The following is a 27,432-nucleotide window of genomic DNA, read 5'->3' as shown; positions in this document are numbered from 1 at the left end:
AATAAATAGTGGGATAACCCACAAACTAATATTTCCCCGGTGTAATCGTTTAGTCTGTGTCGTATTATCAATAATGCGACCTTCTTTTAAAAATACTATTTCTACTAACTGTTACAGTAGTTGTGTTTTCATTACTAGTGATAGTAATAGCAATAGCGACTAACAATTCTTTATATGAAAGTATTCCTCTGTTCTGAACCATTTATGCAGAGTACAGGTGTATAAATAAACCGATAGCGCCATCTGGTGGCTCTGTGTCTGAAGCTTATGAGCATATAAAAACAGTTTATTATTCCTATGCATTTTACAGTTTGCAAAAATAAAAAATAAAAACAAACACTCGAAAAGGCTGTTGAAAATGTTGTCTTACAAAGATATAAATATCTATAGTCTTTGACGTGCACATACTCAAAAATAAATCCATATGCTGACAAAGCACAGAGGGTGGTTTATCTGACTTATGACAAGAATTAATGAGCATGAATATGATGACATAAGAGAAAAGAATAATAGTTTCAAACTTAATCTGGATTATACATCACTTTACTTTCCTTACAAATGCAAGGATGTTTTAAATACTTTTCAACCCTGGCATGGATAATTTTGATAGTTGTAGCCTTTTATGTACATGTTAAATATTGTTACCTGATCAACCAGAGCGACAACAGATTTCACATTTCACAGACAAAGTTAAAGAGAGACTACACATTTTCTGTTCAGCACATTACAGCCATGACTTTCAACAACCTTATAATAAACACTATCACTGCTACATTAATAAAGACAGCAAAGAAATTGCAAAGAAACATAATTTTCAAAGCAGCAATCCAAACAGAAATGGACATACATGTATTAAAACTAGTTCTTGAAAATGAACTGGTGATGATAAACAGAACTCCATATGTAACATGTGAAGTGGATAACACCTTAATGACCCAATATTACTATCGGGTCATTTTCAAAACATCCTTTTTGGAAAATGTTGAACTTTAAGGTTGTATGCAAGAAAAGTTACAAATATTTTTAATAGATACAAAGTTTTAGCATGTGTTAATTCCAGTGAAACAAAAGTCAAGGTGTACAATACACTATTTACGTCATAACTGACTGTGTGTTCCTGGTTTAAAACATATGCACTTTCTACAAACTTCTGTATATCTAATCACTATTACATTTACACTTGGGCAAAACAAATGCAAAACGATCTTATCCCTTTGGAATGGGTTATTTCCCTTCAATGTAATTACCAACAAGAAATATTCTTTAAAAAGCAGTCAGAAATCCTCTAAAATGAAATGTTTAGCTAAGGCACACATACAAAACACTGAAACTAAATGGTTTCCCTTTGTGTCATGTTCAGCCCTCTGTGATCTGCAGATGATACCCTGTAAACAGACAGAAGTGAGAATAAGAACCCCTAGATCATAACCTAGTAATGCAGTTTGTTCAATAATATTAATTACTAAAATGACATGTAATAGAACAGAAAAGTGTGGCATTTAAAAAAGAACACCCTACAGGGAAGAGTAAGAAAATGTACCTGTGGAGGAGAATCGCTACACCATCTCATATTGGTTGTTGGTGATATAGCGAGACAGGCAGCATGCCAAGAATATCCCAATGAGCTGAGGAATTGAATGGCACATAAAATACATAATTAGGTGCATTACAGACCAGAAACATTTAAAAAATAACTGGGCCTGACGAGTACCTGGAAGAATGCAATTCCAAAAGAAATTCCAGCAATAATACCAAGATTGGCCTCCATCGTTGTAGTCATCAGAGCGAAGCAGCCCTAACAAGAGGAGGAATACATTATTTTATTCCAGAATTGCAAATAAGGATTATGATTTTGTTGATTTAGCATATTCAGAAACAGTTCTTACCCGTTGATATACCACTAATGCAGCTTTTTTAAGATCCCTAAGTTCTTCAGATGTACAGTTTCCACCAGCAGTCACGTTACAGCAGCTTTTGGGGATGCCATTATCTTTGAAGTAATTAGTGCTTTCCCAGCTGGTGTAGTTCTTCTCTCCACAGCATTGCAGCTACAAAGAACAAAATATTGAATTACGCTCCTCAAAACATTTAAGCAGGTTAGTGAAGTTTTATGTAGTCCGGATGTTTTGTATAGAGATGTGGACCTTTTTTTTGTTGAATCGGGTATTGGTCAGATGGGACCAATCCAAATTCAATACAGTGCATTATGGTTGTTACTGTTTTGGTTGTAAGTATTATAAAAGCACCATGAATGTGCTCTACACTTTTTCATCATGGTACACTTGGTTTGCTTTAAAAGCATCATCATGAGCCCAGAATGCGCAAAAGTGCTTTTGTGCCACTCTGCATTGAAGACTTTCATGTGTAGCCTATATATTTGTTCATGTGTAGCCCATATATTGGTTCTATCTTATCTACCATGTCTGTTGTCCTATTTCTGTGCCATACATTCCAAAGAAATGCTTTTTATAGTGTGTACATTCATGTAGTAATAACTATCACAAATATATTGTTCATAGGATTTTTCATGCATGTAGCACAAATAGTCATTTGAAATTGTAGTTTTAGTTTTTTTTAATTAAGATTTTTACCAGATGTAATCATTTAAACTCACATTCACTTAATTTTTATTGTACAATATTGTAGCTGGATATAGGATGTTCACTGGAACAATAAACGATAAGCAGTACGTTTAATAAACAAACAAATCAGATACAGGTTTAAGGTTTATTTCAAATCACATTAATATAAAAACCTGTTTCCACCTTACAGGAAAAAAGGTAATTGTGAACTATTTTTTGTTATTATGACTTTATATCTCACACACACAAAAAATGTGTGTATATATATATATATATATAAATAAAAATTTTCATAATATTTCACAATATTACTGGTTTTTTTTATTGTTTTTTATCAAATAAATGCAGCCTTGGTGAGCAGAAGATACTTATTTTAAAAACATAAATCTTAAACTTTTTAAGTTTGCCCCCAAACTTTTGAACGGTAGTGTATATACACATATACACACACACACACACACACACACACACACACACATATATATATAGTACTGGTATCAGATAGGCATCTGTATTAGCAGATACTCATTGTTACAGTATCGATATCTACATGAAAAAGTGATATTGCACAATTCCTAATTTTGTACTGCTTCCAGTAATATATGCTTACTGTTCTCTGGATCCTGTCCAGATCTTCAGTGTCTTTACCAGTGTAGTTTGTTTCAGCACGTTTATAGCCTTCTTTAAGCACTGCTTTAATCTAAAAAGAGTACAAACATCATTTGGCTGTAGACAACAGATGGCATATGAATATGTAAAGGTAAAAAAAAAAACAAAAAAAAAAAAACAAATATTACCTCATGTCTGAAAATAAAGCCGGATATACCTGCCACGATTTCAGCTAAGAACACAATAATCAGGAACATAGCATACTACAAGAGAGGAGGGAGAAAGGTAAAATGCTTGAAAACAATTAACAATAATGTTGATTGAAAACACAATGCACTTTCAACAAATAGGAGACATCTAAAATCTAAATCTAAAAATATTCAGATCTTTCAGAAAAATGTCAATCGTCTAAATAAATAAATAAATAAATAGACACTCAGTAGGGCTAGCTAGTCTAGGACCAAATGTTGGTCTGCTCCATAGACTGCAAAAAAAAAAATGTTGGTCTGCACACATCCGGAAAAGGGAAGCCAAATCATTTTGATCGCCCCCTGGTGGTTGGCTGCAATATAGGTCAGAATCCCAGCCCTCTCCATGTAATTGAATGAGACCAAAAAAAACATTTCAAATATTTTTTTCTAAAGACGGTTTCTGTTATTTTAGGTATTATCACGCTGAGTAGTAAGTGTTCGTTTTAGTTAGTAAAGTTATAAAAACCGGGTGTAACATGATTTACAGCTGTGCTTGTGATTGAATCTGTGGGAGGGGGAGTATGCGCGGGACCTTGATACCGCGGCTCCACCTCAGGATCACTACTGCGCAGACTCAGGCTCCAAATGATGTAATCAGTGCAACATATCAATGGTTATTTATCGAATGTTTTGGCTTCATTTTTCTATAGTGGAAGGAAGTGGAGAAATGTCACCTATGTTTTTTTTCTTCTTTTTTTCAGTCTATGGTCTGCAGTAATAAACATAAAGAAAAAAGTTTTTTTTTAACAGGTTTGAAGGTTGAAATTACCATTTTAAGGGGACATTACGTATTTTTCTTGATAGGTCAATTGTATGTCATATAAAAGGATTATCACTTAAGCCATCAAAGTGTACCCTTACCCTATTCATTAAAATGTGCTCCAAATACTTTTTTTTCACATTTAAGAAACTTGTTTTATTTAGTTTAGAACGTACCAGCTTTAGCATCCATGGACTTCCACGGCAGGTCGCGAAGCAACCGAACAATCCGAAGATAATGATGATGGCTCCGGTCCCAATGAGGACATATGGTGCATTAGTGCCCTTGTCTGAACTCAGCAGGAGGTCGAACTCCAAATTAACCTTTCCCCATACTCCAACAGCCAACAGGATCACTCCTGTGAACTACAAATGAAGTTAAAAACTCTTCAAAACGTGTTTATGGATTTGCCTTCCAGCATCCTGATTCTTGATAACACCCTTGCAACCTTGTAATTTCAGCTTCAAAACTCAGACAGTTTAGAGAGAGTTAAATAAAAACAGGGAATCTGGGAATGCTCAAGATCCATGACAACTGTTGTTAGCAAATATAAGCCTTGACCTATTTAGAAACTGTTTAAAATAAATAAAAGCAAAGTAAAGTAAAATTTTCTTGGGTAGTGCTTTTCTTCTTTACAAAAAATAAATAAAAATAATCACGATGTTGGTGTTCATAATATCTTAATGTCTTTATGTCACATTTAGCAGATTAGAGCTTGACTAAAATAGTTATACATTTGCAACAATACAAACAATCAAGCAGTTGAGATTTGCTATACATTGCGTTATGTAGGCTATATGTATTGTGTGTGGGTAAAGTTGGATACTTTTATACCCAACCTTATATATAGAGCTGTGTGATAATATAGTTTACATTTTGTGATTATAAACAATCAAGCACTTGAGATTTGTTTGTACATAGTTGCTTAATGTGAATATACTTTATGCATGTGGATAAAGTATAGTTGTATAATGTATATAAAAACCGGGGTTCAATTTTCGACCATAAGCAACTGATTGCGTCTAAGACTATTACTTATCTTTATCCACTTTCCTTTCTCAGCAGGGGTTATAAACATGACCATCTGTCCCCTGCCTGCTGAAAATCACTGTGAATAGCAATAAATAGTCGAGATAAAAGTGCATCATCGGACTTCGCACCCATTTGGGACACGTTTGATGAACTATTATTTAGTCTATAACAGTTTCCTTATTGAATATTTGAATAGATCAATATATTTGAACATCGATCAAAACAGCTGTGTTCCCAAAGTACAAAAAGGCTGAAAAGTTTCATAGGTCTTCCTCTGGAATAAATTATAACTTGTATACTACAATTATGTTTTACTTTATACTTTTGATATATAAAATGTAAAATACAGGAAAAACATAAAATTAATCGACACATCTCAAACAAGCCGGTAAACAATAAAAGGTCGTCGACGGGATTTATGCAAAGTCTTTTGCTAGTCAGAAGTAAATAAACAACTAACGTTAATTAAAACCTAGAATGGCATCTTGTTTTTGTAAAAGTTAAACGCAGGCTTATCTAGTTAAAGTTTAAATAGGGATCAAACTAAGAGTAAGACGTGTTAGTTGGCTGAGCCCATTGTTCAGATTGAGTTAGCTGTAGCCGCCTCAAGCTAACGCAAAGCTGATGAAAACACAAACTCACCCAGAAAATCAAACTGTACGAGATGAGAAATGTCTTCAGACACGTTATCACGGGTTTGGTTTGCAAACGTTCGGATGGAGGGGACATTTCTGCTTTTGTTTTCCCAGCGGTTCTGGCTGGCGACAGGATTTTTCGATGGAGAGTGCTGGAGGAAAAGTTGCGGATTGGAGTGAGAGACTGCGAGTTGGTAAAGTTTTGTTTGGGAACTGAAGGTGAGGAGGGTGCTGTGTGGAGTCTTTTCCAGACAGGAAGTCCTAATACCAAGATAAAGGACTGGGAAAGTCTGGGAAAGCTATAAATATAACATTAAAATGGACATACATAAGTTACATAAAAGAAAAAATAGCTGAAAAATTAACTCAAAGCCTAGTACAAGCACATTTTTCAACAAAATTCATTGGTTACAACAATTATTCAAAAGTCCAAAACTTCTCTAAAGGGTTCATGCAGTAGGCTAAACAAACAACGAAAAAAATAAAATAAAATTGGAACCAGCAATAAAACAAAGTAGCCTAGCCTATACGCATAACAGCATAGCAAAAAGAGTTTTATCAATGCAGGTAGTATTTTTTTTGTTACTTGGACAGTTTTTAATGTTAAAGGAACCGTATGTAAGAAATGTATTTCAATTAATCATAAAATGGCCCTGATATGTCACTAGACATTAAGAAATCATGTTCATTTCAAATACTTATATCACTGACAACAGTAGTCCGTCCAGGATATTGTCATTTTAAAGTGAAGTTGCAGCCCTCAACTGATGTTGATGTTGTCATGTTGTGTTTTGGCCTGAAGCTCCACCCTCCACCTATCTACCAATCACAAAGTCAGTAGTGTTTCGGCATCCGGGTTGCCAGCTCTGCTCTAGTTACCACAGCTACGTGTCAGCCTACGTTCCTGCTGGATCCTGCAGCCTAACTGGCAACCTCGAGTCAGGGGGAGGGGGAGGGGATACACCACTCTACAGTAATTTGAAAGTGATTGCAGTACCAGTTTTGGCCACAATCTTACATACGGTTCCTTTAAATATTTGATTGGAATCATTTTTTTTATTTTTTATCAATGCTTTAAAAAAATGCATAGGCTATAGCTACATCTAAAATATAAATAAATCATCTCCCTCTATCCGGTTAAACTATGTCGAAGGACAAACAAACAAACAAACAAATAAAGAAATGGTGGCCCATTTTTAAATCCAAAAGTTAAATCAACTTAAGGGCTTTCTTTAACAAGTTTCAATGATTTTACTAATAGTTAACTCTCCCTCTGGTTAAAGTTGGGTTTAAATTTAAAGCATCTGCAGGTATCTATAAACACTTTCCAAGTGACAGAAGAATGTAAAGAACAAAATCTAAATCCTTGTTTATCCTCACTGTCTGGTAAATGAAAAAAAAATCTTTTTTCGTTGGAAGGGAGTTTTGGTCAGGGACAGTGTAACAACTTTTCACCACAAGATGGCGCTATAAGACAAAGACGTGAATGTGCCACGCAATGCGCAAGTAAACAAACCGTGACCGCGTGCAAATTAAATGAATTGCTTATGACTGGGCAGCAATTCGTATTCTTCGTAAAAATCAACATTATGTTGTTTTATCACGCTTTAGGTAGATTTAACCTTTCCCTGTGTCTTTCATAATTCCCTGTAGCAGTCTTCCAAATCAGGCACATTATTCGCATGTCATGGTTTGGTTATTATTAGCAGATCTTACACGTGGTATGTTTTTTTGCTCCCAACTAAAAAAGAGTAGACATATGTTACAAAAGATTTAGAGGCTAGCATGGAATTTCTTACAATGATAGTTTCTATGATTATTGTGATTGAATTGTGATCTACGGCTGGTAAATGATTGGCCTGGTTATTGGCAAGGGTTTGTAAGCCCCCAAGACTAAAAGTCAGGAAAGAACTTTTAAACTGCAATAATCGTTAGCCTACATTGTTCAGTTCGATTTTCAAACAAGTATATGTAAGTGAGTATTTATTTGTTTATTTCATATGTGGCTACACTGAAAAAAAAAAAAAAAATGCATGATTTATAACACCTTTTTTTTTTTTTTTTTTTAAATCAACTTAGATAATATGGTTTAGATAATATATTTTGAGTTTCTGTTAATTAAAATAATCTCCTTCGTTGTATTAACTTAAACCAACAATAGTTTGTTTACACTGTACATGGTTTGAAAGGTTTATGTGCACTTTTGAAAATATTTTGTATATACTATTTCAAATAGATTTTTTTTTCTTTTCTCAGACTGATGCATTTGGCTAGTATTTCAGCCCAAGCAGAGAATGAATGGAGCAAATTTCACCTGCTGGAGATCAGATGACTGAAGTGAGTAACCATCAGCCAACAGATGCTGAAGAGTAAAGTGGTTTATCCCGGATATGTGGTAGGTAAATGCTGTGTTGGAACATGTTGAAAGTCCATGGATGAGTGCTTTTGATGTGTAAACATATAAGGCATCCGAATGGTGAGCTAATGTCAGTTAGCGTTTAAATCTTTATACTGCAGTCTGCTTCAGGCCCCAAACACCTTCCAATGGGGGAATTGGAGCATGAGAGGGATGGCTAACCACACAGTGCTGCAGACAGTCAGTGAAGGGCAATATAGCAGTGAATGTCTGTGTAGGTATATTTATGTGTATGCAGACACATATGCATTCACAACCTGTCACTCACATTATATCACAGCAATAGTAAACCACAACGATCCAACCATTTCCCATAGGACAAAATCAAGTCCAGCCCTACATTTTTTGTTCTTGTTTGAGAAGCTGTTTTACTCTGATACACGTCACAATATGCCTACAGTTTGTTAACATACACTGTTACTGTCGGTCCCAGAAAATATATCTCCCATATATGTCCTTAAACAAAAGAAAGGCTGTGCATTGTTTGTGTATTAAATTATTTCTGTTTGGATCAGGTAACGTTATGTGAGATCCTCTTTCACTTTCACTAAATTAAATTAGCAGCCATTTACCCAACACTAATAGCTGTAACATTTGGGCTTGGCTGAGTGAGAGAGCGTCGAGTATGTGTTTGTGTATGCATGCACAGCTTAGGGAGTTTAAAGATCCATAGCCACTTTGTAGAAATACTGACCTTAAAGCCTCCTTTTGGCTCCACACAAACAAATCTCCCTTGTCCTTTCCCTCATTCTTCTCATGCTTTCTTGATTTCTCTCACACTGCACATGGTTTGTGGAAAGACAGGGAGTCCTATTTTGGACTATAACGTCAGGTCTCTGCTTTATACCTCGCTTCAAGGGTCCACTGCTTTGCGCCGTTTTGTGTTATGTCTTTCCCCGTGAGATTTTATGTGTGAGAGATTAATTTGCTTGCGTGATTGGGGTTTTCGTGGTTAATTAAGTTTATCGAAAGTTAATTAAGGAAACAATGCTTTTCTAGCTATACATTTATCCTTTGAAGTGAGCAGCTATTTTATGAGAAACTGCAGTAAACTGCAATAAGCTCTCCTCATTCTGAACTTGACACTCTAAGCTCTCGTCTATGGATAAAGACGAAAACGAACCTGAGAGAAAGTGAATTGGGCGATCACTCTTTCACAGTGATTTTACAGGTTTAATTTTGAAAGTCAGTTTCTGCAGTGACGTATATTAAAGTCTTGACTACAATTTTTGGGACTATTTCCTTCGTTATTGGCCACCAAAATGATGCTGTTAATTTGACATGTTGACTATAGCGTCACACTACATGGGGTAAGTTGTCACTATAACAACCTGCTACTAAACAGTCTATTATAGGCTATTCAGCAACATTTAAAAAGGAAAACAATTCTGAAATACAGAATGAAACGGCAAAAATAACATTGAAAAATACTGAACGAATGTTTTGACCTGCAACTTATAAAACTTGTGTGACAAACTGCACATTAAAAATAACTTGTTTATTAGTTGACTCCTGTCTGAATGTATGACATTGTGGGTTTATGGTGTTTTCCTGTTTACTCAGCAGATATAGCAAAAAAATATGAAATTGGAAAGTTTGGTGGGCAAACTTATTACATTTAAACTAGCAATATACAAAGCCATTGCTTGAGAAACTTATTTTTGTAATGTCATTGTAATGCCAGTGTCTCCCATAATGTGGCAAAGTGAATAACCATCTAGTGCAAATATGTAGGCTATTTAATAAAGTGTTGTCTTATGCTTCATGGTGCAGAACACACAACCAGTAAACTCTCCTCCCCCGTGACGCACACTTAGCCAATTGCCCATGCAAGACACCGTGGCAATTTACAGTCCTTTTAACGTGCAGTTGAGTCTGTAATTATCATTATATTAGCACACCGGGCCACCAACAATTGCTCTCTCTCTAAAATGCTAGGCTATAATATTTAAAACGACATTAAAATCGATGGCATTGGACATATGGGAAAAAAACAAACGGACTGTGAAATGTGTTTAAGTTTTAGAAGCCTTGTTATTTCATAAGTTCATGACTTGATTGCATTCGCGGATGTTAAGTCTCCCGCGCGCGCAAGAGAAGCGCAGTCTGCCGAGTGCGCGTGAGTCAGTTCGCGTGCAGAAAAGAAAATCCCATAGATCTTTTATCATTACGCACGTGTTTGTGGGCGATTATCACTGAAAAGGCACCGGACAACTCTTCAGGCGTAAGAAGCGCCAATCTGAGTGCGTAACAAGCCTGGATTGCTCATTATCGCGTATACAAATCTGTTTGTCTTAATCGCAGGGACTGTCGTGAAGTGTACGGGGAAAATGGATCTTTAAAGGCGCGATCTTTGTTTGTCAGTTGACGTAAGTGTGGACGGAGAGGCTCGTACAGGAGATGGCAGTTCCGATGGCTTCAGGACTTTGGTTTGTCGCGCTCACCGTGGCGAGTAAGCAAGCAGCTCTTTTTTTTCTATTGGTGTGTGTTACTTTCAATGGTCAAATGCATTATCATTCAAATTTACGCTCCATTTTATATGGTTACGATTAAGGCTTAAATGTGCTTCTTTTTTTTTTGTATTTAGTTTTTTTAAATATGGTTAGTGAAAGAGTGTTTTTATTCATTTTTTATTTCTGGTCAAAATTTGTCGTTCAAAAATTGCCCATAAGACAATTGAGAACAATAATTTAGCACATTCTTTTAAAAAAAATATTTAAATACATAACAAGCAACTATGAGGAAAATGCAAATAAATAAATAAATAAATAAAATAAAGATTGTTTCTTTTAACTTTAATTAATTGAATAATTAAAACTTAATGTACATCGCTATATTGTGAATCAGTCAGTTGACTGTTTTCCCACTTGTCACAAATGGTGAAATGAAATTTGTATGTATTATGGGCATGACAAATATGAGATAGATATATATTTTTTCTTGAATTAATAATAGACATTACCTAATATTATATGTAGCCTAATAAATATGCTAGTTGGCTGGACAGGTATTGCTTTCTTTTGTGAAGTTTTGACAGACATGTTTTTTCAGAAGGAAAAACAAGAATTAAATGGCTCTGGGTATGTGACTATTTACACCAGACATGTAAAAGATTCACATGACATATCAATACAGTCTTCACTTTCATTCATAGTTGACAACTCTTTGCAAATTAAATCAGCAAGTTAGCATTAATCAAATGCTTTAAGTTGGGATTAAAGGGGTTAAATTGGGCCAGTCCACACGTTCTCTGTGCCCCATAGCACAGTTCACTCACAGATCCGTTTCCAGCTGTGAAGTATCACGTCAGTGCCCACACAGCAGTCTTTTGTGAGTGCATCATGTTTCATTGAGTACGCATGATAAAGTCTTGACTTTTAATCATTTAAAATCATCGATCAGACTCACATTGAACATTAAATAACTATAAGATTATTTACAGTTTTTTTGCCACCAAAAGGTTACATGCATTTGCTTGATCCACAAGTAGTGCAGGTAAACTGAGCAAATGTACAATTCAGTATTAGAGTGTCTTTTTCAGTCAGTTTCAGGACATGCATTGTAATAGCGTGTATATGTGTGTGTGTTTTGGTTCTTGAGGCATGCTTACTCTGTCATAACTCTGATTAGATCTTTTGCTCAGTGAGTCAGAGTTGCAGAGGGTCTCTTAAACGCGTTCATGAATGCGCGTACACACACATACAGAACTGAACTTCAGAATAGCTTGTTTCTGTGGACAGCTTGTTTTGAATGCATTTCTTGCACTACTTTCTTTCAACATGCACATACGAACAAAACTCCTTTGAATGTATTTTGTCATTAAATGCCTGAATTGACTTGCTTTATTGCTTAAACAATCCGTGTACAGCCCCAAATCAGCCACACTCCAAAAAAAGAGGAGAGGGAAAATAAAAGTGAAAAGTATAGAATATCCAAGTTAAGCTCTTTTGAAACGGTCCACAATAAGCAGGTGAATTGGTAGTAGGTGAGGGGATTGTGATTGAGTGTAAAAGGAGGATCTCATTCTTTGCAAGCAAAGATGGGGCTCATCACTTTGTGCCAAATATCATGAGAGAATTGTCGATTCAAAAATCATATTTCTCAATGGAAGATTGCAAAAAATTTAGGTCTTTCACCATCTCCCTACAATCTCAGTCTGTGCAAAGCAGGAGACCTCTGTTGAATGTGCTTGACCTTTTTAGTCCTCAGATGGCATTGCATGAGAAACCGTCATGCTGCTCTGTTAAATACAGCCACATGTGCTCAGCAGGACTTTGAATAACTGTTGTCACTGAACACAGTCTGATGCTGCATCAAGAAATGCCACTTGAATCTGTTACGCAAGGAGAAATCTATACATCAGTTTGATGAAGAGATGCTGGCAAGTTCTCTGTGCCCGAGCTCATCTCAGATGATCCAAAACACAGTGGAAATGTGTGCTATGGTCAGATGAGTTCACGTTTCAGCTGGTTTTTGGGAAAAACAGACATTGAGTTCTCAGTCTCATAGACGAAAGTTACCATCCAGACTTTCGTCAGCGACAGGTACAAAAGCAAGCCTCTGTAACGGAATGGGGATGCATTAGTGCAAATTTTTGATTTTACAGACATTTCATGTCATCAAGATGACATCTTTCCTGGGAAGCAAGACAATGACGGGCCTCATTCAGCATGTGCTACCACAGAGTGGTTGTGCAGACGCTCTTTTGTAGAGTGGATGTGCTTGACTGCCTTCCTGCAGTCCAGATCTGTCTCTTATTGAAATTCCATGGCCCATCATGAAAAGGAGAATCAGACAACGATGACCTCAGACTGTTGAGCAGCTGTCATGTATCAGGCGAGATTGGGCAAAAATTCCTTTTAATAGTAATCTAAAGTTGCTTTTGACCTGTCAATGACCTGTCAATTAGTCTATTAAAACCTTAGAAAGGCTTGAAACGACATGCTTTGCCCAATAAATGGAAGTCAGGTTATCTGAACCAGGCTTTCTACAATTTGGTCAAGTTATAATCTCTGTTGGAATTGAGAAAATATTCTGTTATTGCAGAAAATGTGTGACTTATACTTAAAGCCCCACACAGTCTCAGATTCTTAATGTAAACTGAAATGTGGGGAAAAGCCTTCAGCATAAAGAAAGCGTCTGATCGAGAGTGAGAGAAAGCTCAAAACGCCCTCTTTTAGAGTTAAAGGGTAGCATGAAGTGGAATTGACACTCACACACTGCCCAAGCCACTACCATAAACTGTGGCATTAGGGCAACTGTAGGGCCACAGCTACTGAATATGTGTATAAATGTTTGCGTAAGTTGTTTGATGCAGTAAAGCTTGGCCGCAGATGGAGAAGCTTTTAATAATTTAGTTGCTGGATATTTATGCCATTCAAACAATAACACATTTGCTGAAACACACTGGTTAAGCACCGCCCTGTCAAACCGTAGAGCACTGTATTGAACTGTATTAACTCAGATTGGGAAGTGTTTATGTGCATTATGTGAATGCTACTATCCCCCCAGTAAAGTATTCTGAGAGTTAGACTAGGTCTGTGTGTGTTTGTCTGTGTTGGTGTGTGTATCTGTTGTTGCTGTCTGTGTGATGAGGCAGGTTTTATTTTAGTGCAGCTGAATTATTCACGGAGCTGAAGTGCACCGGGGTGGAAAAGCTCAGTGCAGGCAACTGTGAGTGTGTGTGTGTGTGTGTGTGTGTGTTTTGTATAATCTTGAGATGGTGCAAGTTTGTGTTCCTTTCCAAGGCCCTGGCCTGTCCTGCCTCGGTGTGTGTGTGTATTTTTGTGAAGAGCCCTGAAGCAGGACATGGGGCTTGTCTGAGCAAGTCAAGTGTTTTAGAAACACTTTTTTCATAGGGTTTTCCATAGATGTTAGTCACCACTGTAGACAGCATCATCCACACTGAATAGTCATGTCAAGTTATTGTGTTTATGCTGAGGATGGTGTAATCTCTAACTGTTAAATTACTTAGTGTTGTCACAATACTGGAATTTCTATATCTGGAATTTCAACTTCGATACGATACCTTGAAAAATATAGATATTCAATACCATTTTCGATACCATGGATATATACTGCCTTACAGATCATTTGTTATCTCATAATTTTTTGATAATTTGGGGAATTTTTTGTAATAACCTACACACAGCACTGGGAGGCTTTATTTGAATCGTTGAACTACATTTAAAAAAAAAAAAAGACAAGTAAACAGTCAGTAATAAAATAAGAATAAATAAACAAATTGCAAACGATAGCACAAATATATACAATAGAATAAAGAGACAAATAAAATAATCATGGCGTTTGAGTTTTTCAGGTGGGTCAAACAGTTTTTAGGTAAGAAATACTAGTTAAAGTAATCAAATATAAAATAAAACTGGATAGTTTCCATTGTAAAAATTAAATACAGATTAATGCTTAGTTATTCAGTCAAGAGCAGCAAGTGATTTGCTCGTTGTCTTTTGTTCTTTGATTAACATGACAGATGTCCACAGGTTTATTAGGCGGCTGTCACTTTAATAGCTTATGCACAGATCCAATATACTGCTACACAACATGCGTTTCCTCTCAACTATTTCCATTCTAAAACTGACTGTATTTACATGAATACTCTACTCGGCAAGATGGCATTTTGACAAAAAATTTTATGTATTTGAACGTTTAAATCATTTGACCGTAAAAGTAGTCAATTGGTAACCGTGAACTGTTTGAAAGGCGGCTTTATGATATCTCCACTTGTATATAGATCAGTGGTGCATGAGCTTTTGGTGTAAGCGTGAAACCTGCGAGAATGACTAAAGTTATGTGCAATACAAACACAATTCAACTTGAGCGAACGAGACGAGTGAGTGAGTGAGAAGCGGTGGTTTTGTGTCAATTCGCGTTGGAGAGAAGAGAGAGTTAGAATGCGCAGCTGTTATCTGTGTATCAATACTGCAGAAAAGGAGTATTGGAACCGTTTCAGATATTTCAGTATCGATACATATCTAAATATTAGAGATGCACCGATATGATTTTCTCAACCGATACCGATAGGCGATTATTCAGAATGATATTGGCCGATGCAGATACCGATAGTTTTTTTTTTTTATGGATAAAAAAAATTCATTTCTCATTTGCTACACTATAATATTAGAGGTTAAAATTAACAACAGAGCTATTATATTCAACTGCTATTTATTTACAGATATAATATTTACACTCAAATAAAAGCTGAAATGTTTGAATAGGCTACAACTCAGTTACACATATAAGGTAGTTTTCATAAGCACTTGCCTTCATGGCAAATTTATTCAAACATACATATATAATTAACAGTAAATAAGCTCCTCTCCAGTTTAAAAAAAAAAAAAAATGTTATGCTAACTAACAAACCGATGACTTTCCTGAGGTAAATGCTACATTAAGTGAACTTGTTCACAAGCTTCACAAGCAAGTTTTATTGACATCTTTCCACGGTTGAAACACAGATTGAGTGATTACATGAGACATGATACAGATTTCGGTAAGTTGCACTGTAACTTTCAACTTACCTTCTGATATTCATGCATGTTTTTTTAGATATAATTTGTATTAAAGTGGAAGAATAGACTTGCGCTCCGCACTGCTGCTTGAACTGAGGCACTGTCACGTCACATAAAAGAGCGTCAAAACGCCATTTATTGTTTGAATTCGTGATAAAGATGACACTGTTTCTTTTTAGTAACAAAGCACAGAGCTATTTGCGATTAATTGGGTGAGAGGCGCGCTACAAATAATGTTTAGTAGCTATAGACCTTATTCAGAGCAGTGCCATGAAAGGTATGAAAGTGAGGCTGTGAGGGATAGTCTTGCCTTGTTTCCAATGGCATCCGCTGTAAAAAGCTCCTAGATTACTACAATTTTCCACAGCTTATACTGTCGGGAGTTTTTTGTAGACTGAAATTTCTTGGAAATATATTTTTCCAGTGTTTCATGAGCAGAACAATACAGCCCATACAACAGTACAGCCCATTGAAGAGAAGAATGTCCCTCACTGCCTCGCTTTCATTCCCATTAAAAATCAAAGATGGTGCTGCTGTGAATAAGGTCTATAGGGAAAAACTGCAGATCTGGCAACCTTGGCTTGAACTACGGGTGATTCATAGGGTCAAATAGAGTCTGCTTTTATGTAGTTGTTTTTAGCTGTTAATGCGTCATTGTCACATTAACTTGCCCTAACTAACTCAACATGAGAGATTTTTTTCACACACAGTGTGAGTTGCAGTCCATAATGTTTTACTCAAGCGGCAACCTCCCTGTCTCTCTCTTGAAACCAACACGGAAGTGAATTAAATGGCAATTCATCAACTGGCGGCTTAAGGCTGGCTGCAAAAGTGAGTCAAATCTGCATCTCCCCCATGTTGAAATTACAGCAGAAAAAAACATGTTTACAGCCTGGAGCAAAAAGTGGCTTTGGCGTACCCTTCGCCGTACCCTGACGCGCACCTCCTCAAAAATGTAACTACGCACGCGTTGCGGCGACGCGGACCGCAAGATCTGTGATTGGTCGGCTGGATAGCATCGCGTTTCCTCCTACGCATTTCCAGAATGATCTTCTGCACTCTGCACCGCCCGCCCGCCATTTTTAAATTCCGAAGATCAGTGAAGAGCCATGGAAATAGACCAAGTGACCGAGAGATTGCTTGAAGAAGTGCGGAAATACAGCCATCTGTATGACTCCTTCAGTCGCCATTGCTCGTAGAAACCTAAACTCAAAACAGCCGCGAGGAATGTAAACACAGTGGAACTGGAACATTAAAACCCACCCGCGCCTCCTAGCGTTTCGGCGGTGTAACTTCAGAGCAACACAGACATTCGCAGAAGTATAAATGCTCACGACGGCGTCGCCTACGTGCGTAGCCTACAACGTACACTACGGCGTACACTACGGCGTACACTCGACGCAGAAGTATAAATTGGCCTAAACAACACGTCAACTCTACGCGGACGCAAGCGCTGTGATTGGTCTGCTAGGACCGCTCCCTTGGGTTTCACATGCTCCCTCTGCGCGCCTGAATGCGGACAACGACGCAGAAGTATAAATGAAAACCAGCGCGTTGCCTACAGCGTAGAGGCTCCGGCGTAGGTCCGACGCAGAAGTATAAATCAGCCTTTAGCCGTCACGTTACCTCAGCTCATTGTATGACTGTAAAAATAAATAAATTCGGGAGTGACGCGCTGCCAAGATGGCGACGGTCAGCTACGCCCACTTTAGGCTTCAAAAACGGTCTTCAGAAACCTACGGGTGACGTCACGGACACTACGTCCATATTTGTTTTTACAGTCTATGGTTTTACTGCACCCTTTTGATTGACAGGATATAATCTGCCCTGATAATCGGCTGTTTTTAAACAATCAACCGATGGCCAATACTAGTGAAAATAATTGCTTTTATCGGCCGATACCGATTGTTGGCAGATACATCGGTGCATCTCTACTAAATATCAATATTTTTGACTACACTACTAAGGCTTAGTAGGTTATATTATATAACCGTAACATAACAGTTATATTATATATTTTGATGCACTTTTGAATATGCAAGATAAGTAAACAAACACAAAACAATTAACAGAATGTATTGGTTTACGTTCAAATTCACAATGAAAGTCTTTTACTTGATGTCACTTACTTCAAAACTTTTTTAAAAAATATTTAAATATCTACTATTGACTAGAATCTGTTCCTGTATGTTTCCCACAATGCGTAACATGATGCAACTGAAAACAAAAACTAACATGGTTACTGCTTTGTTTGTAGTGTTCATTTATGGTCATGCCATTTTGCTCACTAACCTCTCATTAGGATAATTACTGTCAGACTCTGCTTTCATATGCTGTAATATGAGAGCTTGTGATAAAGAGAATGTGTGCTGATGGAGCAGTGATGGGCTGAACTGCTGACTCATGTTTGGCATTAAAGAATGATCGTCCCCATAGGGTCTAATGGGAGATGTGGCATAGGGCTTCTATGACCCTCTGCAAGCTGTCCCTGAATCACGAGGATTGTTGCTTCTGTGCATCTTATTTACAAATGAATGGGGCTCATTATGTAACTGTCTAGATTCATAATGGATGTGTCAGTTCTTTTGAGGGGGTAATGTAATTTGACATTTTAAAGAGACATTTATCACAGGTAGCATCAACATGCCCTTAGAGAGATTCATAAAACAGATTGTTATTGCCTTGTTTTTGGAGATATGTTTCTAATAGAGCTGTCAATTGATTAATGTCACTATTTGCTGAGAAGAAATACAGAAGCTAAATACATTATTAAGACAGCCCGTAAAGCATTGAAAAAAAGTACTGTGTCTTTAGTATTTAAAAATAGTTAATTTATCTGAACATACGCAGTCTGGGACCTTTGCCATTTCAATAACATAAAAAAAGTGTTCTAAAAAGATGGTTGACTAAGATAATGTTTACTCTCATCTTTGAGATATTCTTGGAGAGTTTCAGAGGTTCTGCTTCGTTTGCACATGGCTCCCAAAACTGCTTATCATGGCGTTCATTTAATTTCTCGCATGTTTCAGCTGTACTTGTTGAGCTGTTAGTCAGATGGAGTATGTCTCGCTGAGCACAGGCTGGGTGATTGTGTGTTGAATGCTGACTGCTGCCCCAGTGCTTCTTCTGTCAACTTTAATCTTGTAGTCTCTGTTCTCGTTGTCCCCACAGCGCACTGCTTGTCCGCAGAGTGATGTCATTTGTCCTGACTTGCTGTCCCTTAGAGACAGTGGAACAGAAACACCAGTAGAGTTTTGGGCTTTCTCTTTTGCTTCTTTCTGAAACTTACTTTTTGGCCTCCCTATTTTGAAGTGCATATAGTATCCGGTAACTTTTTTTTACAGTCTTTGTTACATGTTAGATGTAAATTATGCATAATTGCATGCAACCTAATTTAACCCTATAGTAAATACATGTTAAGTAATATTACTCTGTTCTTAAATGTATAATTACACTTTAACAATAACACCTTAAAATAAAGTGTAACATAGTGTAAAACATTAATGACCCTTTTGGTACATTTGCTAATAATGGGTAAATTTAGAAAATCCATCAGTCATAAGTTTTCAATGGCCATGAAACTATTTTTCATATTATTCCCTTAAATTATAATTCTATGTATGTGACCATGTATAAATACCATGTATTTAAAATATATATATTCTGAAGTTATGACAAAAGTAGAAAAGAACTTGAGAACAGTTGAAAAGAACTTTGTTAAACATTTAATTGTCAATGTTTCTTCTATGTAAAGGCTGTTAGAAGACACATAACAGTAATTGAGTTATTTATTTATTTAGAAACTTTTTCTTTTTTTTAAGTTACACTACCATTCAAAGTTTAGGGTTGCTGAAATTTTTTAATGTTTTTAAAAGAAGTCTCTTACACCGTGTCTACACTGGACACAACAGTTGTCGCAACAGCTTGAGGCTGTCTACACAGGATGTGATGTAGCTACTGTTGCAAATTCATTTGTTCTTCATGCCAGAAGTAGCACGAGCGCTTGAAGTATGTCAGAAATAGAACGGGGCATCAGTTTACTGTAGGAGATTGAGTCTGTTGAGTCGCACCGCATCCAGTGTAGACCGCATCGCTCATTATAATGTGTTCTATTGTCTTTTGTCGATTCACGACGCTTGCGTCCGGTGTAGGCATGGTGTTATGCTCACCAAGTCTGCATTTGTAAAAAAAATCTTAATCTTATACTGGTAGAGTATAATATATTGATGGTGTTTGAAATTCTGTGCTTATTACATACGTATGTGTAGGTTATTTAGATAAATCCCGAATAAACAATTACCTCCATTTCAAATTCAAAACCTCTTTTAGAAAAACATTTTTAAAAAAACTGTGTATGTCTGTGTTTTTCAGCTGTATGCTGTGCAGAGGTGGAGGAGCGGTTGATAAACTATTTACTCTCCCCTGACCGATACAACAAGCTGATCCGGCCGGCGATCAACAAGAGCCAGCAGGTCACCATTGCAATCCAAGTGTCCCTTGCCCAGCTCATCAGTGTGGTGGGTTGAAACGTGAAAAGCTGACTCGCATTGCTTATTTGATTATATCAATGTTATATGATAATGTTTGTATTTCAGAATGAAAGAGAGCAGATCATGACCACCAACTGTTGGCTTACTCAGGTATGAGCAGTGGAACTTTTTGTGTTTGGGTAGTATTTTTTCTTTCTAAGACGTGTGTCTTTTGCAGGTATGGAATGATTACCGGTTGATGTGGGACCCAGAGGAGTATGAAGGGATCAGGAAAGTCCGCCTTCCTTCCCAGCATATATGGCTGCCTGACATTGTCCTGTACAACAAGTGAGAAACTTTCTAGCACTTAAAGTACACCATGGAATTTTGTTCTGATTTTATTTTAATTTGTTAACACTTAAAGGGACAGTTCACCCAAAAATGAAAATTCCGTTATCATTTACTTTACACTCATGTCATTCTAAACCTGAATGACTTTCTTCTGCGGAAAACAAACTGTTGAAAATGTTTCGCACTGCACTTAATCCCGAGTTATTGTTGTTCTATAGACTGCCTTTAAGCCCGGGTAAAGGGACGTTTCACAATTGTAATTTAGAAGCGGGGTTAGCATCGCTTTTTACCCTGGGTTATGAAACCCTGCTTCAGAGCAGTGTTAGTACTGCTTTTGTGGTGTTATTCATGTGCTGTGGACAGTCAGGGAAACATAGCATGTTGTATAAACAGTAGTTTCTGTTTGAGGGGAAAAATGGCGACAGAAAGCACGACAATTGGACTGAAAAAGAGACTGTTTCATCCTTACCTTTATAGACCCAGGGTTAACTATTATAAATTATGAAAAGCCCTGAAGTCAGTGGGGTCAAAAACCACACTGGACCTCATTGACTTTCATTTGTATGGGCAAAAAACCCCAACTAATTTTCAAAACATCTGTTGTGTGCTGCTGATGCTATCTCTTTAAATAATTTAGAAGAGGTTTTATTTATGCAAAGGTTGAATCCTTATAAAAAATACAGGTGGCAGCAGGTGACTTATTTTGTAATCTTTTTACAATGCTGCATCGACACAGGATTTGGGCAGGGTTTAACTTTGTCCAAGGACAGTTATTGCGTTAATCTCAGGAACATGATGATGCAAAAATTATAAATATGCAAAAATATGCAAAAATAAACACTCGGGATAATAGTATCAGCTTTGAGTTTCACCTTTATTATGCACTTTATCATACACAAATTAGGATACTTAGATATTTTTTTATTTTTTTTAAACAATGTGTTTGTCATTTTTAGTGCTGATGGGACATATGAAGTGTCTTTCTACTCCAATGCAGTCGTGTCAAATAACGGTGAGGTTGCCTGGCTACCACCAGCCATTTATAGGAGTGCCTGTAAAATTGAGGTCCGGGACTTTCCCTTTGACCAGCAAAACTGCACACTCAAGTTCCGCTCATGGACTTATGACCACACAGAAATCGACCTCATCTTGCTGTCAGACTTTGCCAGCCGCGATGACTTCAAGCCAAGCGGTGAGTGGGATATTGTCTCCTTGCCTGGTCGCAAAAACGAAGACCCTAATGACATCACGTATTTGGATATAACTTACGATTTTATCATCAGACGCAAACCTCTGTTCTACACCATTAACCTAATCATCCCCTGTGTTCTTATCACTTCACTGGCCATCTTAGTTTTCTACCTACCGTCAGACTGTGGGGAGAAGATGACTTTGTGTATTTCTGTTCTTTTGGCCTTAACTGTGTTCCTCTTACTGATTTCCAAAATCGTACCTCCAACCTCACTCGCTGTGCCCCTTATTGGAAAGTACTTGATGTTTGCAATGGTGTTGGTGACTTTTTCAATTGTTACAAGTGTGTGTGTGCTAAATGTGCACCATCGGTCCCCAAGCACACACAATATGCCCAAGTGGGTCAAATACTACTTCCTGAGCCGTTTGCCTGATTTTCTCTTCATGCGACGACCAGGAGAGTCCAACAAACGAGAGAAATTCCGCATGAAGCACGAGCAGTGCTCTTCATCTGATCTCCCAGCAAAAAGTGAGACTGATGAGACTGATTCTACCTTCTTTGTCAATGAAGATTCTGCCAAACACATTGGTTGGAGACCTGGAGAGTTGCAGGAAAACACAGAGTTTCGTAAGCGAATGGCAGTAAAGTGCCCTGTGGACATTGAGGAGGCTGTAAAGGGAGTCCGATACATTGCTGACAAGATGAAGAATGAGGATGATGATGAAGGGGTGAGTGCTGGATTGGCTTTCACTCAAATATACTGAAAAACAAAAGATCAATGGACCAAATTAAATTGAGGACATCTGCTCTCATCGATTTAATAATAATAATAATAATATATATAAAACAAAAAATATATTTTTAACAATATATTCTAAAATTAAAAATTCTCTATATATATTGTGTGTATGTGTGTGTGTGTGTGTATACATATATACAGTATTTATATACACACACACACACACACACACACACACACACACACACACACACACACACACACACACACACACACACACACACACACACACACACACACACACACACACACACACACACACACATATATATATATATATACATATATACAGTATTTATATACACACACACACACACACACACACACACATATATATACAGTGCCCTCCACAATTATTGAACCCCCTGGTAAATATGATCAAAATTGGCTGTAAAAAATAAATCTGCATCGATTATCCTTGTGATCTTTAATTCAAAAAATGTGCAAAATTCTAACCTTTCATTGAAGTAAAAGAATTGAAAGTGGGGGGAAATCACATTATGAAATAAATGTTTTTCTCCAAAACATGTTGGCCACAATTATTGAAACCCCTAGAATTTTTTACAAGTAAAATATCTCTGAAGTATATTCCCATTAATATTTACCTTTTTTAGTACACCAGGGTGACTAGGAACATGAAACTGTCCAGCTATGACTTCGTGTTTCACAGGAGTTTAAATATGAGGAAACACAAAGGCCAAATCCCCTTAATCATCCATCACAATGAGTAAAACCACAGAATACAGTTCTGATGAGTAGCAAAAGATTGTTGAGCATCACAAACTAGAAAGTGGCTGTAAGACAATAGCTAAAGAATTGAAAATCCCCATTTTGACCATCAGGGCAATAATTAAGAAGTTATAACCAACTAAAGATGTTACAAATCTGCCAGGAAGAGGACGTGTGTCTATACTGTCTTAATGCACGGCGAGTATGAAAGTTTGAGTGGCCAAAGACTCTCCAAGGATCACAGATGGAGAATTGCAGAGATTAGTTCAGTCTTAGGGTCAGAAAGCCTAAAAAAAAAATTATCAAACAACCCCTACATCCCCACATGTTGTTTGGGAGGGTTTAAAAAAAAACCTCCTCGCTCATCCAAAAACAAATCCCAGCAAATTTAATTGTCAGACACGACTGGATCTTCAAACAACACAGGGTTCTGTGGTCAGATGAGACTAAAACAGAGCTTTTTGGCAGCAAACACACTAGATGGGTTTGGTGAACACAAGGATAAAAAGTACCCCATGTGTACAATTTAATATACCACTGGATCTTTAATGTTGTGGGCATATTTTTCTGCTGGAGGTCCTGGACTTCTTGTTCAGATACATGGCATCGTGGATTCTATCAAATATCAACAGATAAAAAATCAAAACCTGACGCCTTCTGCTAGAAATCTTATAATGGGCCGTGGTTGGATCTTCCATCAGGACAACGGTCCAAAACAAACATCAAAATCAAAACAAAAATTTGTTGTGGAGCACAAAATGAAGCATCTGCCATGACCGTCTCAGTCCCCTGACCTGATGAGTGGGCTGAACTGAAGAGGAGAAGCACCAACATGGATCTGGGAATCTGAAGGATCTGGAGAGATTCTGTGTGGAGGAATGGTCTCTGATCTCTTGTCAGTTATTCTCCAAACTCATCAGGCATTATAGGAGAAGACTCAGAGCTGTTATCTTGGCAAAAGGAGATTGCAAAAAGTATTTAATAAAAGGGTTTCAATAATTGTGGCCAATGTGTTTTGGAGAAAAACATTTATTTCATAATGTGATTTTCCCCCCACTTTCAATTCTTTTACTTCAATGAAAGGTTAGAATTTTGCACATTTTTTGAATGAAAGATCACAAGGATAATCGATGCAGATTTATTTTTTACAGCCAATTTTGATCATATTTACCAGGGGGTTCAATAATTGTGGAGGGCACTGTATATATATATATATATATATATATATATATATATATATATATATATATATATATATATATATATACTGTATATATAATATATACGTATATATACACCCACCTTAAAGGATTATTAGGAACACCATACTAAGACTGTGTTTGACCCCCTTTCGCCTTCAGAACTGCCTTAATTCTATGTGGCATTGATTCAACAAGGTGCTGAAAACATTCTTTAGAAATGTTGGCCCATATTGATAGGATAGCATCTTGCAGTTGATGGAGGTTTGTGGGATGCACATCCAGGGCACGAAGCTCCCGTTCCACCACATCCCAAAGATGCTCTATTGGTTTGAGATCTGGTGACTGTGGGGGCCATTTTAGTACAGTGAACTCATTGTCATGTTCAAGAAACCAATTTGAAATGATTCGAGCTTTGTGACATGGTGCATTATCCTGCTGGAAGTAGCCATCAGAGGATTGGTACATGGTGGTCATAAAGGGATGGACATGGTCAGAAACAATGCTCAGGTAGGCCGTGGCATTTAAACGATGCCCAATTGGCACTAAGGGGCCTAAAGTGTGCCAAGAAAACATCCCCCACACCATTACACCACCACCACCAGCCTGCACAGTGGTAACAAGGCATGATGGATCCATGTTCTCATTCTGTTTACGCCAAATTCTGACTCTACCATCTGAATGTCTCAACAGAAATCGAGACTCATCAGACCAGGCAAAATTTTTCCAGTCTTCAACTGTCCAATTTTGGTGAGCTCGTGCAAATTGTAGCCTCTTTTTCCTATTTGTAGTGGAGATGAGTGGTACCCGGGGGGGTCTTCTGCTGTTGTAGCCAATCCGCCTCAAGGTTGTGCGTGTTGTGGCTTCACAAATGCTTTGCTGCATACCTCGGTTAAAACGAGTGGTTATTTCAGTCAAAGTTGCTCTTCTATCAGCTTGAATCAGTCGGCCCATTCTCCTCTGACCTCTAGCATCAACAAGGCATTTTCGCCCACAGGACTGCCTCATACTGGATGTTTTTCCCTTTTCACACCATTCTTTGTAAACCCTAGAAATGGTTGTGCATGAAAATCCCAGTAACTGAGCAGATTGTGAAATACTCAGACCGGCCCGTCTGGCACCAACAACCATGCCACGCTCAAAATTGCTTAAATCACCTTTCTTTCCCATTCTGACATTCAGTTTGGAGTTCAGGAGATTGTCTTGACCAGGACCACACCCCTAAATGCATTGAAGCAACTGCCATGTGATTGGTTGATTAGATGATTGCATTAATGAGAAATTGAACAGGTGTTCCTAATAATCCTTTAGGTGAGTATATGTATATGTATATGTGTATATATATACAGTATATGTGTATGTGTGTGTGTGTGTGTGTATGTATTTATATATGTGGGCCAAATTTATGCTTGCAAAATTAACTACAATTTTACAACAACCACCCATGCAAAATTAATTCCTGGTTTTGGTGCATACCTCATATATATGCTAAATAATAATCAACACTATAACATGGGCACTACTAAACAATACAGATCATTTCTTTTGAGTTTTTCAGATACATTTATTTCACAAATTAATTCAAATGGGGTGGTAGTGGCGCAATGGATTAGACACATGCCTTTGGTGTGAGAGACCCGGGTTCGAATCCACTGTCAGACACCAATGTGTCCCTGAGCAAGACACTTAACCCCTAGTTGCTCCAGAGGCGTGCGACCTCTGACATATATAGCAATTGTAAGTCGCTTTGGATAAAAGCGTCAGCTAAATGAATAAATGTAAATGTCAAAATGTAATGAATCAGTGCATATTCTTTCTTTCTCACAGATTGTCGAGGACTGGAAATACGTGGCTATGGTGATTGACCGTCTGTTTCTCTGGATCTTTATTTTAGTGTGTGTTACAGGAACCCTCGGCCTCTTTACGCAGCCGCTCTTCAAGAGCTATAACACACCCACCAGTGATGATTTGTAGATCACTTAAAGTCAGACCAGCTTCAACCCAACCCACATATGTTTATTTTCAGCGCACACCCCACAACCCAGACTTATCATGAACTTGACATGACATCCTGCTTATTTTAGTAAATACTGTAGCAAACCGAACAATGGACTTCAAACCTGACACATTTCATAAAGCATTAAGCTCTGTGTACCATTCAATGCACAATGACACAAAGTTCTTAGATGGCGTTGAGTCAGAGCACAATACTGGACACACACTGAATATTTATCTGCCTCTAACACTGACCCGAACTCAAAAACCCTTCAGAGCTGTCATTCATCCACAACATTTAGCCCAGGAGGCCTCAGCATTCTCTAACCTTTCATAGAAAATAACTCCCCAAATCCCTAAATGGCTCCAAACCAACACTCCTCTTGACTTGATTTGTCAAAACTGTTTTTCTGAAACGTATTCTAATTTTCAGAAATTCTCAAAATGTTCATGTGCAGGATGAGGAACTCTTTATAGACCTGAAACCTGTTTTAAGATGCTTTGATGCATCAAGACTACAATATATATTGTCTTTTAAAAAAAAGTCAATCCTAGCTCAAAAGAGACGTGGCTACTATAATAATAATAATAGTAATAATAATAAGCTGTTTACTGGAACATAGATTTCACACCTGTACACACATGCATGTACCGTTCTTTAACACACATTTTCAAGACCTTTCCCCCCCATTATACTGTTAGATTGGTTTAAAAGTTACATAGGCAGCTTCCTGCAACAGCATTTTGATTGACAGTTTTACAGACAGATTTTTGAACATGCTGTTGTTGGAATTACTGATGAGTGCTTAACATATAATTATCATGTCATTTTATTATGATGGTTATGTGATATATTAAGAAAAGTAAATTAAAACCATACAAAATTG

The 27,432-nt window shown here is 37.3% G+C and overlaps 2 protein-coding genes across 4 annotated transcripts; one reads left to right on the top strand and one right to left on the bottom strand.

The window, feature by feature from the left end:
• Nucleotides 1-257: 257 nt before the first annotated feature.
• On the bottom strand, nt 258-6,063 carry tspan6 (tetraspanin 6). The gene is made up of 8 exons (XM_082178247.1): nt 5,877-6,063; nt 4,379-4,567; nt 3,380-3,454; nt 3,193-3,282; nt 1,887-2,048; nt 1,712-1,795; nt 1,541-1,625; nt 258-1,385 (listed from the first exon to the last, which is right to left on the bottom strand). The coding sequence occupies exons 1-7, from the start codon at nt 5,961-5,963 to the stop codon at nt 1,557-1,559; spliced, it is 756 nt and encodes a 251-aa protein (XP_082034373.1). The 5' UTR covers nt 5,964-6,063; the 3' UTR covers nt 258-1,385; nt 1,541-1,556.
• chrnb5b (cholinergic receptor, nicotinic, beta 5b) lies at nt 5,939-27,432 on the top strand. Of its 3 annotated transcripts, XM_082178226.1 has the most exons (8): nt 5,939-6,063; nt 8,126-8,206; nt 10,590-10,737; nt 20,183-20,328; nt 20,407-20,451; nt 20,519-20,628; nt 21,588-22,551; nt 26,378-27,432. In XM_082178226.1, the coding sequence occupies exons 3-8, from the start codon at nt 10,686-10,688 to the stop codon at nt 26,522-26,524; spliced, it is 1,464 nt and encodes a 487-aa protein (XP_082034352.1). In that variant the 5' UTR covers nt 5,939-6,063; nt 8,126-8,206; nt 10,590-10,685; the 3' UTR covers nt 26,525-27,432. The 3 variants fall into 3 exon arrangements, with proteins under 3 accessions (XP_082034352.1, XP_082034353.1, XP_082034354.1); XM_082178227.1 differs by lacking the exon at nt 10,590-10,737; XM_082178228.1 differs by lacking the exon at nt 10,590-10,737 and having other exon boundaries at nt 8,126-8,264.

Source organism: Leuciscus leuciscus (assembly GCF_965113295.1).
Source record: "Leuciscus leuciscus genome assembly, chromosome: 8".
NCBI lineage: Eukaryota > Metazoa > Chordata > Actinopteri > Cypriniformes > Leuciscidae > Leuciscus > Leuciscus leuciscus.
Note: the sequence above shows the minus strand (reverse complement) of the source record. Positions and strands in the feature narration are given on the sequence as shown.